The 14,409-nt window shown below is 42.8% G+C and overlaps 1 protein-coding gene across 1 annotated transcript in view; it reads right to left on the reverse strand.

Moving 5' to 3' along the window:
• Positions 1-4,398, reverse strand: part of RAB12 (RAB12, member RAS oncogene family) — a 38,959-nt gene extending 34,561 nt beyond the window's left edge. Inside the window, exon 1 of the mRNA XM_024213364.3 lies at positions 4,108-4,398. Within this exon, the coding sequence (XP_024069132.1) occupies positions 4,108-4,336 (229 nt within the window). The 5' untranslated portion in view covers positions 4,337-4,398. The remainder of the gene's footprint in view (positions 1-4,107) is intronic.
• Between the last annotated feature and the right edge of the window lie 10,011 nt (positions 4,399-14,409).

Genomic DNA, 14,409 nt, shown 5'->3' on the forward strand with positions numbered 1-14,409 from the left:
TTAAGTTAAAAACCACCTACACAGAACTTAAATATAGTTTCACATAGAAGACCTAAAAGACCCCTGAATCCTGACAATTTGTTGTTTTCCAATCACATTTTCCTATTAAAAAAATCCCACAAACTCTCTTGTTGCTGTATGAGGAACTCCTAAAGAAGTCACTGACTACGCAGGGAAACAATGAAAACTGAATTACACAATGCTGTCAAATGTGCTAATATTATGAAAGATGAATACTTTTATTCTCTATTTTCTTTCCGTTATAGTAATCTCTGGTGTCAGTGGAAAGTGGCGATGCTATCCCTAAAAGGATAACAAGAACTATACCATCAGTCTGTGCATATATAAAGAGAATGGACTTTTCTAAACAAAATAGCATCTTTGTCAAAATACCTAAAAGTACAAATACAAGCTGTGGTCTAATAGTAAGACTACAGACCAACTACGAGTCACTATCTTCAAGTCTGGCATACAAAACTCTACATAGCAACGTTTTGTTACTCATTTGGCAACAGTATCCAAAATTAGTAAATATTTGAGATCCAGTACGCTCCTGCTATGTAAATATAAAATTAAGGAAACAATGCTCTATCCAAGGAGTTTATTATATCTCTACCCCGATATAACGCTGTCCTCGGGAGCCAAAAAATCTGACTGCGTTATAGGTGAAACCGCGTTATATCAAACTTGCTTTGATCCGCCGGAGCGCGCAGCCCCGCCCCCTCCGGAGCGCTGCTTTACCGTGTTATATCGCCGATATATCAGGGGTCGCGTTATATCAGGGTAGAGGTGTATTTAAAACAGCGAAGCACTATAGATATATAGTACACCATGTATGTGCTGCTATAAGGATGTGCTGTTGAAATCTGACAGGTCATTTTTGAAAGTCTTCACAGAAGTAGTGTGCTTTTGAGGTGAGATTTGTTGTATAATTTATACAACAGAAATTTATAATTTAGTCAACTAATTTTGCATTGTGGAATATGTAAACAAGTATTAAAATGCCTTATCTTTTCAAATGAATCACTTCCTCCCCTCCAAATGCACCAGCCCAGTGTGCCCATAACATCACTCAGTAGGGGCAGAGAGCAGCCATTGGCTCCTACAGACCTGAGACACCCAACCATTTTATCAATCACATTTGAAATCCTTTGTGTCAGCCTGGTGCCCTGAACAGCCTACAAGTTTCACTTAAGAAATTATTAAGCAGCTAAAGAAAACATTTTGAACTTTGGTCTGTTTGGCTTACACTGGTACAGCTAAATATAAACATTAGTGTATAGCTGAGCTGAGACCGTCAATATCAAGTAAAAAAGGAGGGAATTTTTATTCTAGAGTTCAAACTATTTTAAATACAGATTTACAATATCATCACTAAATTCCTTCCCCCCTGCGTATCTGTTCCTTCAGTTACATCTAGCTTTCTCCTCCCAAATTTGAGCTCAAAGCACATTCAATTTACAGAACTTCTCCCCCAACCCCCCCAAAAACAGGGAAGCACGTCCTGCTGGATCAGTTACAAGATTTTCAGAAAATCATTCTCCCTGGAGAGGTGATAACAGGAAAAAATAGGGAGGTGCTTGATGATTACAATTGAGGACCAAATTCTGATCTCAGTTTAACTTCAGTATGGGGTTACTTTGGATTTACACCATCAGTATAAAAGTAGAGTTTATTCTATCCTGTATTTTCTTCCCAACTTGAAGACTCGATGCTATATGGTATGAAGAATTAAGGGGCAACTTTAGTACGTTAATTTGGAGCTATGAAAAGCTCTTTGTGTTCTACTAACTTTAGAGTTCTCAACACTCTCAACTTTAAAACTTTAGTCATGAAGGCTCAAAATAATGCTTTTATTTTCAAGTATTTCTACATGTAGTTTGGTGCAAGTAGATTTCCTATGCTCCTTAGATGTTGCTATACTTTTTAGATCAAATCTCTTGTAATCTTTTGTAACCACACCATTATTTATTTCCTGTTTTGCTAAAATTAGGAAGCTTTTGTGCTTGAATCACTGGTTTATCTAGCAAATCAGATTTGCTCACTACTCAGATAAAAACTGACCAGTTTCCAAAGCACACCTCCCTCCAGTACTTTTTGCCCGCCCTTACTCATCATGGAAGTTCAACAGGGTTTTACTGTTAATCCCATCCAGAAAGAGTGCTTAACACAGGTCAACGTTTTCTTGCATACACCTTGTTCATCACTGGAGGAGATTAAGGGTATGTCTACACTGCCCACGTTGCAGCGCTGTGACGTGGGCAGTGTAGACATGCTTTATCGCCATGGGAGAGCTCTCCCGGCGATAAAAAACCCCCACCCCGAACGAGCAATGGTAAGCTTTATAAAGCGCTATCTATACTGGCGCTTTTCAGTTCTAAAACTTTTATCGCTCAGGGGGGTGTTTCTTCACTCCCCTGAACAACTAAAGTTTTAGCACTGAAAGTGGCAGTGTAGGCACCGCCTTACAGAGGATAAATTCTAATCCTAGTCCCATTTCCTTAACCTTAAATAAGCTTGTCATGGGTTATGGAAGCTATCAGTGTTTCTTCATAACACCACCAAAATCAAATCTATATTAACATCTCTTTAGATTATGATACCTCTCTGGCACTTTTATATTGCACATTTAAGGTTTTGTAACAAAAAGCAGAATCTGTGCTCCTAACTTCAGAACAATGTATTTTATACATATATATTAACAGTTGTTAACAGAAAACCATAAGCACTACCAAGTTTAGCTTTTCAAAGAAACCAGGAAGGAATAAAAGAGCTGTCAAAATAAACATTAAAACTGTCAAAATAAACACTAAAACTGTAACAGCAACCATTTTAGAATTAATTTGTCAGAGGAAGATACCTCTTTATTTCTAAAAAGCAGCACTATTACTTTCCATCAGATGTTTAGAACTCTTCAGGCTCCAAGCTGCAATTAAGCACACATTTTACAGAAAGATAGCCTTCGCCTAACAACCACCTTGTCACAACACTGAAAGTTCAGCTCCAAAAATAGGCTTGTAATAACAAGGCAGACTAAAAATTTCTTTTCAGGTTGCTCTAGGATTGATTCTTTCTTCCTTCCCATAATCCTTCACCCTCCTGTACCAAAAAATAATCCACCTGAAAGGGGTGCCTACTGATGACTAAACTTTATAGAAAGATTTGCTATAAAACACATTGTTTGCTCTGCTATTTGCTGTCCAAGACAGTGAACTACATGCACAACATAAGAGATGTTACTAATTGTCAATCTCAAACTAAAGCTTTCCATAGATCTAGAACCATATGCTGAGTGCCCATTACATTTTCCTCGGGAAATGCTTTAAAACCTTGAACCAATATTTGAATCCACATTCAATTTCCTAGGTACTCAGGCACCCTTTTTATTTTTGACATTTAAAATACTTGCGTTTTTAACATGACACATGGGAGGCCCTGACATCCATCTCCTATTATAAGAGCATCATTAAGGGTTTGAGCGTCTCTTTTAAGACTACAGTTGAAGGGTCTGGAATTGATCGCAACATGTGCCAGACTTATCCTGAGGAGCAAGGGCTCTAAACTTCTCTCAACACCAGTGACCCCCGCCCACCCCACTCCCCGGGAAGAGGCTCTCTGGAAGTTTTCTAGCGCGTTACTCGCCTTTCTCCTCTGTTCAGGGCTCACGTCACGTTTCCAGGGGCTGTTGGGGCCGAAGGTGACGCGCCTGAGTTAGAGGAGTTCAGAGGAGTGAGGCTGGGAGCAGGAGGAGGGAACTAGTGTCTGTCCCCCCGCGATGTGAAGGTCGGCAGAGACCTGTACGTGCGTGTGGCTGAGGAGGGCTGCGGCGGCTGCAGGGGCGCGGAGAGGGCCCGAGGGGAGCAGCGAGGGGGCACGACAGGTGGCTGGTGGGGGGTGTTTAGCGCCAGGGCACCGGGCCGAGGGGCGGGCAGGCGGAGCACTGCCAGAGCCCGGCCCCAGCTGGCACGGGGGCAACGCAGGAGGCGAGGGGCGGCGCTAGCTCCGGCCCGGGCGACACGCGCCGAACCCGTCGGCCCGGCCAGGCCGCTCTCCCGGGAAGCGGGGGCGGGCCTGAGGGGGAGCCCGGCGCCCGCCCGGGGCTCTTACCCACGGTGGACTTGCAGGCCTCGCAGAAGGTGTCGTCGGTGAAGCGCTCCATCAGGCTGGTCTTGCCCACGCCCCGCGAGCCGATGATGATGACCTGCAGCTTGAAGTCGGCCGGGCGCGGCGGCTGCTTCCTGCGGCGGGACTGCGGCCCCGAGAGCGCCGGGGAGCCCCCCGCCGCGAACTCCCGCCCCGCGCCGCCCCTGCGCTGCAGCCCGGAGCCCGGCTCCATGACCGCAGGCGGCTCCTGCGCGACCCGGCTCCCCGCGCGCGCGCCGCTGCCCCGGGCCTGAGGGGAACGGGAACTCCGCGGCCGCCCGGACAACGAGCGGCCCGCGCCGCAGCGAGCGGGGCCCGCCGCCGGGGGAGCAGCGCCCCCTAGAGCGCGGGAGGGCCGAGCTGGGAAACCGCCCCCGCCCCACACACACTTAGTGCCCGCGGGGGCTGAAAGAAATAAACAGCCGCTGTGTGTGTGTAGCTAGGAGCATGGGGCACGCCTGGGGACACGCTAGGGTGACCAGACAGCAAGTGTAAAAAATCGGGACAGGGTAATAGGAGGCTATATAAGAAAAAGCCCCTAGACAAGGCCTGCACTTAACCTCTGGTGCTGCCTGTGCTCAGCTCAGCTAGCCCCAGGGGTCCTCGTCCTGCCCCTGGCTGGAAGTGCAGCAGCCAGAGATGGAGATCAGCATGTCCCATGTAGTCTAAGTGCACCTGCAGTGTAGTTTTAGCCATGTGGCTCCCAGGATATTAGAGAAAGGAGGTTGGTGAGGTTTTATAGGAACAACTTCTGTTGGGGAGAGAGACAAACTTTGGAGCCACACAGCTCTTAAATCCACACCTTGGATTTATGGCTTATTACAAGCGCCTATAACCCACTAACCCCCTTTTTGTCCTATAACTGCAGCAGTACTGCAGTGTCAGTCTACCATGAATGGGCCCTTACTTATGCTAAACAATCTGTTCCACCTTCCTTAGACCTGAAGAAGAGCTGTGTGGCTGGACAGCTTGCCTCTTTCACCAACAGAAGGTGATCCAGTAAAAGATATTACCTCACCCACCTTGTCTCTTTAAGTGCACACAACTGTTTGCACATGGCTAACTTTGGAAATCACATCACTGAGTTCCTGGCTGATTCACAGATTTTAAGGGCACAGGGGGCCCCCCACGATGATTATTTGGTGTGACCTGCTACATAAAACAGGCTGCAGCATACAGCACCTGGGATCTGCCCCGCCCACATCTAGCACACTCTCTTCTAGCAGGAGAATTGTATTTCAAAAGGCCAGGGTGAGTTGGGGATTTTTTTTTTCTTGGTAAAGATGCTTTTTTTGAACCAGAGTGCTCAGTGTGGCTTCTGAGCTCTCAATTCCTGTCTTCATCTTCTCCGATCAGTGTTCCCAGCCCCCTGAAGAAGTCCTTAATTGTGCCTTCATAGTTCTTAATTTAATTAATACACTAAAACTATGGTTGTGAATCAGTTAGGATTGCTACACACAACATATGTGGCACAAACCCACAAAAACAACCAAGTGAAAAGCCACCTTAAAGTACCTACTCTTTACTTAACCTTCTCACAACTATTGTACACCACTTACCATGCACACTGCAACCTTAACTCTGGTCCAGTCTATCCACACTTACCAAGCTCCCTCCCTTCCAATACTAGCAGTTGTGGCTGTTTGCTGCAGAATATTATTGTGGTGGAGAACGTAGTTTTTTAAAGGTGATGATGGAAGGATGTCATTCCTAGTGGGATGGTATTAAGGTTGCAGTGCACAGTCATTGAACACTAAAACCTACTCAGCAAAGTGGTAGAGATTCTCCAACTAGGCAATTGGAAAGAAAACAGACCTGAGATGATCCTCCATCACTTTTATCTTGGAGCACTCAAAACTGTTTCAAAGTTCTGTCAGGCTGATGCAGTTGGAACTTACCCCACTGCGATCAAGTTTATGAAAGAGTTTGTTTATGTATTGTCTCTGGTGCATGAAGCATCTCCACCATTTTAAACTTGTTTTCCCAAAGCTACTGGGGGTTTCTCTCATATTGATCTTCATACCAATCCTTGTGAAGACAGCATTCCTGGTGGCCAGTCCTCCCTACATTCTGTTTTATAAAGATAAGATGGTCCTGTAGCCTCATTCCAAATTCCTTGTTCCAACTTGATCAGGCAATTCTTCTGTCCCCAAGCCTCATTCACATCCAGAGATGTCAGTCTGCAGTTTTAAGCCATGATAATTGTAGTCCCCTTATGGGGTCTCTGTAGTGTTGTGATTGCCAAACTTTGTCTTGAAACAGTCCCTAGTTGCTTGCCAGATGTCTCATCATGTCTCAGGCAAGTACTGCATACACTTCCTCTTCTAGCAGCTGTTAGGTCCCAAGGAGCACTTTGCCAGTAGTCTGCAACCACCCCACTCTTCCCAGGGCACCCCCCCCCGCCCCAGATGTTCTGCCTCTGTGATCCAGTCCTTGACAACTTCTAGCCAAGTGCAATGGACCCTCTCTTCTCATGGTAACCTGCATCCTTCCTGAGCAGGACAAGAGCAACAGCAGATTCACCCTTAGCCTATTTCCTCCTGCTGCCCTCAGAGAACCCATTGCAGCTCAGCTGATTCATCACATAATTTGTATATTCACCACAAAAAGTCTGTGGGAATGGGGGCAAAACTAGGGGTCAGTCTGTCCCAGCTCAAAGGCTTGCCAAATGGACAGAGTATGTATATACAATTATTAGGACTTAAAAGGTGTTCCGCCGCCTGAAGCTATCAGAGCACAGTCAACTAGCTCTAATCCAGCTTCCATAGCTTTCCTTCATTCTATCTGCCTGTGATCTAATCAGGAATAGAAGTATAACCCCTCTGCCAGGTACCAATGGCAACAGCAAGGGTTGGGTTCAATCTGTCTAGTGGTTCTTTTCTAAAAATGAATAAAACAACCACTCACACCCCCACCCAGTGCCACACTTCTATGTCATGCTCTGGGAAATTAAAATGAACCTCCCCAGTCACATTTTTAGATGGTTCTTCCCCACTCACAAGCACTCAATACTTTGGGAACATGGAACCACAAGTATTTAGGGGAAAGGAAAAGACAATCAAGAGAAACACGAGAAACTTCTCTATATAGTTACATACAAGAAAATGAGCAACCCAAAGCAATGCATCGGGAATTTGGTCAACACATGGTTCCAAATTGTCTGGCTTAATAACATCCAGATTCTTAGTTCACCACAAATGCCACCCACCTAAAACCCAACTTATAAGTCCTATTAAACTCAGTGGTAGAGAAGCATCAAGGTTGGCTCTGCTCCACTGGCCTACCCCAGTACAGAGAGAACTGCTGTGCCAGGTGCCAGGCTGATGTGGGGGCTACATGGTTCAGTGCTGTGATACAAACTCAGCTTACACTGGTCTGGGGCTGCAAAATTAGCTCAGTGATGCTGCTCTCTTTTAGGGCAGTGCACAATTTAGCTATGAATTGCTGCTAGTTGGGTCAGGTCTCACTGCAAAGTCCGTCTCTGCACTGCCACCACCATTGGTCCATTCTGGCATCATCCCACCAGTTGATGCAACACAAGGTGCAGAAACTTTAGGTGTGGAACCAGAACAAAATAGGACCTTTGGAGAAAGTCTCTGCTCCTTAGAAAGCACTCCTAGTCTCTAGATCACATCCTTTGCCCCCTGCCCCTCTGTGACCCTAAGAAACCCTCAATGCCAACTGATAAAGTGTTCACTGTTCTCTGACAGGCCTGACAAACTCACTACAGCCAACATATTGCTTTCATAGTATTTATCCAGTGAGAAGCAGGTGAGATGTATCTAATAAGAACTTATGTCACCCTGATCCTTATAATCCTTGTGAGATGTGTGTATGGATGATATTTAAGGAATTGTGTATATGTACTGAAAAGATGTGTTAAAATCTGTGTCCCAGGCAGAGTGGACAAACAAGTTTTGCCAGACAAAGGGATGTAGATTCACTTGTCTGCTTTGATTTATATGTAGACTAAGCACTGGAAGCCAGCACAACGGAAGTCCCGTTTTTCATATGGAGTCAACATGAGGATGTGAAGATAACTTGGAGCCCGGGCACCAGGAAGGGAATCACAGGGGATCCTCACTCCGGGGACAAAAACAATGAATTTTGGGAAATATAAGTAGAAAGACATTTTTGTGATCCATTCATCAAGGGAAGCCCTTGAAGAGCGGTGTTGTTCATGAATATTTGGATCCTAGTTGACAGAAAACCAACCAGCTTTGCAAGAGATTGGATCTTTTGTAGTACTTTATTTAAAGGAAAGGTCACTATCGATAAGTTTTTTGCATCTTATGTTTTTGTTTTGTATGTAACCTATCGTTCCTATTATTCTTACTCACTATCTCTTAAATCTTAATATTTGATAATAAACATATGATTGCTTCACTATAGCTCCATGGTGTGATGTTATAAAGGATCTGATCCTGAGTTGTACCAGTCAAGCTGTGTGTACACTGTTCCTATGAGAACAGCTTACCTGGCAAGTAATGGACTGGATACTACAGGGGGACATTTTTAGAGGGGCTCAGGGGGCTGGGTACCTATTGTTAACCTGCAAGGCAAACTGAGGGCTGTCAAAGCCCTGAGAAGATTGGGTAGCTAACACACTAGTGGTATCAGGGAGATGACACCCAGTTAAGCTCAGGCAAGTGTCTGTCTTGCTAAGGCAAGCGAGGGGGCGGGGGGGTAATTAGATGATTCACAGTCCTGGATACCCCAAGAATCCATCACACTCAGCCTTCTATGTTGAATTTGGATTTTGTTACCAAATCAAAGTCTACCCATACATTAGGGTGACCTTCTCGCACTAGGACATATCCTACACAATTGCTATGCCCTTCCATGAGATCAGTAACAGGAATCTATTATTTATACAATCAAAACATAAAAAAATTCCAGCTAAAGCAACAGAACTGAGTAGATGGGTAAGCAATATTATAGTTCATGTAAATGAAGCTGGCCAGCACTGGTCTTTTCCCTCCTTCTTTATAGAGGTAGCAGAGAGTTCCATCCCTCTAAGTCTTTTGGCCCTGGGCTTAGAGAAGCCAAGTCCATATTTTTTTAGAAGTGGTCAATGACTTTGAATACCCAATTTGAGACACCTTGGACATTTCAGAAGTGCTAAGCACCCACAACTTAAACTGAAGACAAAAGGAGCTGGAGATGTTCAGCACCTCTGAAAATTAGTCTAAAGGCACCCAAAATTAGTGAAGAGATATGAGAATTTTGTCCCAGGTTTCCAGATTCCCAATCCCACATTTAAACCATATAATATTCAGAACAGAAGGTGAAAATGAGTCATGAGATAATTAGAGAAACAAGGAGGGTGAGGTAATTTCTTTCATTGGACCAACTTCTGTTGGTGAGAGATGTGACGGGTTGGATCACAGAAACTCCCTTGGGAGCTGCCACCCAATGTACCAAGACTACCTCTGTTCCTGTTTTCCCTGCCAGCTCAGGACTCCAGCACCCTGTCTTGCTGAGCCAGACACTCCCGTCTGCTCCAACACAGACCCAGGGTCTGAATCACTTGCCCCAAAGCTGCAAGTTTACCTGAAAACAGCTCACAGAAGTGTGCTTGTCTTTAGCACTCAGATGCCCAACTCCCAATGGGGTCTAAACCCAAATAAATCCGTTTTACCCTGCATAAAGCTTATGCAGGGCAAACTCATAAATTGTTCGCCCTCTATAACACTGATAGAGAGATATGCACAGTTGTTTGCTCCCCCAGGTATTAATACATACTCTGAGTAAATTACTAAATAAAAAGTGATTTTATTAAATACAGAAAGTAGGATTTAAGTGGTTCCAAGTAGTAACAGACAGAACAAAGTAAGTCACCAAGCAAAATAAAATAAAATGTGCAAATCTGTGTCTAATCAAACTGAATACAGATAATCTCACTCTCAGAGATGCTTCAGTACGTTTTTTTTCTCAGGCTGGACACCTTCCAGGCCTGGGCACAATTCTTTCCCCTGGTACAGCTCTTGTTCCAGCTCAGGTGATAGCTAGGGGATTCTTCATGATGGCTCATCTCCCTCCTTTGTTCTGTTCCACACCTTTATATATCTTTTGCATAAGGCGGGAACCCTTTGTCCCTCTGGGTTTCCACCCCCCCTCACTGGAAAAGCACCAGGTTAAAGATGGATTCCAGTTCAGGTGACATGGTCACATGTCACTGCAAGACTTCATTACCCACTTGCCAGCACACACATATACAGGAAGACTCACAGGTAAACACAGCCATCTGCAGACAATGGGAGTCATCAAGATTCCAAACCATCATTAATGGCCCACACTTTGCATAATTACAATAGGCCCTCAGAGTTATATTTTATATTTCTAGTTTTAGATACAAGAGTGGTACATTTATACAAATCGGATAATCTCACTCAGTAGATTATAAACTTTGTAATACCACCTTAGAAGAGACCTTTTGCATGAAGCATATCCCAGTTACGTTATATTTATTTATTACCATATTTTTTTAAAACTATCCCAGTTACATTATATTCACTTATTATCATGTTTTTATAAAACCATATAGACTGCACAACGTCACAAGAGAGACAAGCTTTCAAGATACACAGAGCTCTTCTTCATGTCTGGGAAATGTACTCAGTGTGTCACAGCTAAATACAAGGCCCAACAGATAGTTTAGCATAAGAAGTTAGCACACGTGCTAAACTATCTGTTCAACCTTGTATTTAACTGTGATGCTCCGAGAACTTCCAAAACATGAGGAAGAGCTCTGTGTAGCTCGAAAGCTTGTCTCTCTCACCAACAGAAGTTGGTCCAATAAAATATATTACCTCACCCGCCTTGTCTCTCTAAAATCCTGTACCCGACACAGCTACAACAACACTGAATACAATAATGAGATAGCTGACAGAGAAGGGAACACTCCAGTCGAGAGCCAGCATTCTTGGAGAGTATGGTGATAGTCCTGGTAGATGGGCTAGGCTGAGGTGAACAAAAGAAGTTAATGGAACTCGAAAAAGAAAAAAAAATTGCTGTTTTGCATCCAGGTTATACAGTGGATGAAATCTTTCAAACATATGATATTTTAATGAAAGTGTTTAACAAATAATTATGAACATTTTCTGAATTTTTGATTATCTCCAGTGCTGAATATTGTCAGGGATGGAGCTGCCCAATGGCAAGATAACAGCAAACAGCTGTCAAGACCACATGTGTGATTTAATATGTGATGGAACAATCCAACACTGCAGGTGAGTGAGCCCCGTAGGGAAAGCTGTTAAAGGAGTAACATAGTAAGGTATCCCACTCATGTTAAAATCAGTAGCATCAAACCCCCAGGTAAAGCCAGAAGGAGAAAGCATCTGGAGAGGGTACACTGCAGATGTGGCTTCATCCTTCCTTATACTACAAAACAGAACACGCACTCTTACCTCAGAAGTGGAATTGTCTTTATGTCCCTGTTGTGAGGTTTTTTTGTTTGTTTGGGTTTTTTTGAAACTAGAAGAAGCTGTCAGTACTTGCTGTGGAAACCGTTTTGGATCAGGAGAAGCAGGGGACTTTGCATGCTACTGCCTTTTTATCCTCACAGTGCACCATCTGTCACCAGGAATGTAGCAGGGGAGTTACAATGATTACAAAAAGATATGGAAAGGTTGTCCGAGCCAAATTTAGATGGAGCTAAGGAACTATAAAGCTAGTCTCCAGAAAATAGATTAATCTGGATTAGAACTCATTTCTGGTTAGAGTTTAAATCGGTTCATGTTAGCTCAGGCAAGTTTCTCTGACTTTTAAGAATTTTAAAATTTGTCTTGATGGGAGGAATGTTTGACTAAGGTCTGATCTGCACGCATTGTAACTATTTCAGTTAAGGGTGTAATTTGTTTAATCAAAATAGTTATACCAGTTCAACCCTAGTGTGTACATAGCTACATTGGTATAAAGGTGCCTTATACCAGTATAGCTTTCCCCCCTTTCCATATAGGAACAAGCTGCAACCGGTATAAGCACTTTTATACTGGTAGAACTGCAGCCATACTAGGGTAGTTGTACCACTTTAAGTATACTAGTATAGGTAATGTGGTTGAACTTTTGTGTAGACAAGGACAATAATTTACACTTTAAAATCCTAAAACATTTCATATATACAATAACCAAAATACCAGGCCCTGAAAAAAATATGAGACCAAAACTAAATAAATGCAGAGGAAGGGATGGAATTTTGATTTCTTTGTAATTATTTGCTGGGGGAAAAAATCAATAAATTAGTGGGTCTTACACTGCGAGTAGAACTATTGTCATTACAAATCAAATCAGTACTGGACAGCAGATAAGAGCTTGGGGGCAGAGTTGACAACATTTGCACAGCAGCTTGGAAGAGCAGAACAAGGACTATTGAACTTTTAAAATGCCAACAGAATTTTTGAAAAGGAACAGACATACGACAGCTTTCCTACGTTCTCCTATTATAGACCATTCCTTAAGGCAGAAATCCTGTCAGGGTTCAATTCCCCAACCATCCTTTCAGTCGCATGCCTTCCCAGGGCAATTATAGCACTTGGTTTATATGCTAAGACTTTTCTGTGACTCTCCTCACCCTTGTATCTGAGCCCCTCACAAACATTAATGGATTTCTCTTTCAACACCCCTGTGAAACAGTAAAGTAGTATTATCATCCCCATTTTACAGATGGGAAACTCCAGCACAGTAACTTGCCCAAGGTCATGCAGGAAGTCAGTGGTGGAACTGAGAACGGAACATAGATCTCTTGAGCTCAAGTTTAGTGCTTTAACCGCAATGATACCAATTCCACCTGCAGTTTGAGACCTATAACAACAGAAAAATAAGATGTAGAACAGCTAAAGTAGTATGCATCCCAGAGTTTACTACATGCCCATAAATTGCTCGCTGGTTAAATACCAGTTGGGTAGATTGCTCATTATTGCTTAAATGAACCCCTTTTCCCCCTTTCTAGATCTCCACTAAGCAAAAAGTTGGCCTCATAGGACATTCTATGATGTATGCCACACTATCAGAGAGAGATGATTTTGTGGAGAGTGGCAAGCCTTTGGTTTCAGCCTCCATTATGCCTCCCCAGAATTGTAAAACCACAAATGGGGCTCTTATGAGCTTTAGTGGGAAGGGAAATTACCCACACATTTCCCCTCAGTTTGGCATATAACACTTGCATGCCATGTTTAACCTTTCACAATGAGTGCTTTACATATGAGAGGAGCTGGCCCAGAAATATTTGATCATGCATAATGTTACATTGATTTTAAAAGTTTCAGATTATCATTTCTACATTTTCTGTGTGAGATGATGGAGGTTTCTTTCATCAGAGGGTTGGTATTATAAATACTGTGCATCATGGAAAAATCCTTTTAAGAATATTAATATTTAGCCATTGAAGTCTAAAATCAGTATAGTTACTGTGTAAATGGATTGGAAATGATCTTTAATAGATATTTCCTTCTTTTTGGTATCTCTTCCACTAGATACATATTTCCTCACTTAAATGGTATTTCAAATATGTCTTCTGAAGCCAATATTCTTCAGTTATGATATTGTCAATTCCCCATTTCTACATGCTGCACAGGTAATCTCTAGCTGCATAAAGATCTTCTTTGCAGACTATTTTTATATGGCAATTAGTGCTTTCTTACAGAGCTGGCTTAGTGTATATTGTCCAGTTTTACTGATAAGATTTTTCAAATATACTTCATCCTAATGTGTCAGTTTGATTTTGGATTTGATTAAGATATTTTCACACTTGAGGACGGCCATGACTACTATGTAACACATTTCCAGCATGAGCTGAAACCTCTACATTCTGAATAGCCAAAAATTGCTCCCCAAAAATAAATGAAGTTCACTGTTTATTTTCTGCAATACAGTCTTTGGGTATCATTTACTGGATTTCTCCCATTTCTACGCTATGTATTACACCAGAAAATATGAAATACTGTATTGTATTGTAGCATGCATCTGATGAAGTGGGCTTTAGCCCATGAAAGCTTATGCCCAAATAAATTTGTTGGTCTCTAATGTGCCACAAGTACTCCTCGTTTTTTTTTATGAAATACTAGATTCCTTCACAATTGTACTTGGCTGGATACACTGGACAAACAAATGTCTGTTTCATCTGCTGAGAAATGTCATTAATACTATATTTTTTCTTCTTTTGCAGTTATTAAATACTGTTCCCTCGTAAATTTGAGACTGTTTTTTCTGACTGGTGTTTATTCTGAGCAATAAAACCACAACTTTAATTGGTTTGTTTCCAGA

Source organism: Terrapene carolina, unplaced genomic scaffold (genome assembly GCF_002925995.2).
Source record: "Terrapene carolina triunguis isolate 2854851 unplaced genomic scaffold, T_m_triunguis-2.0 Scaffold58, whole genome shotgun sequence".
In the NCBI taxonomy this organism is placed as follows: domain Eukaryota; kingdom Metazoa; phylum Chordata; order Testudines; family Emydidae; genus Terrapene; species Terrapene triunguis.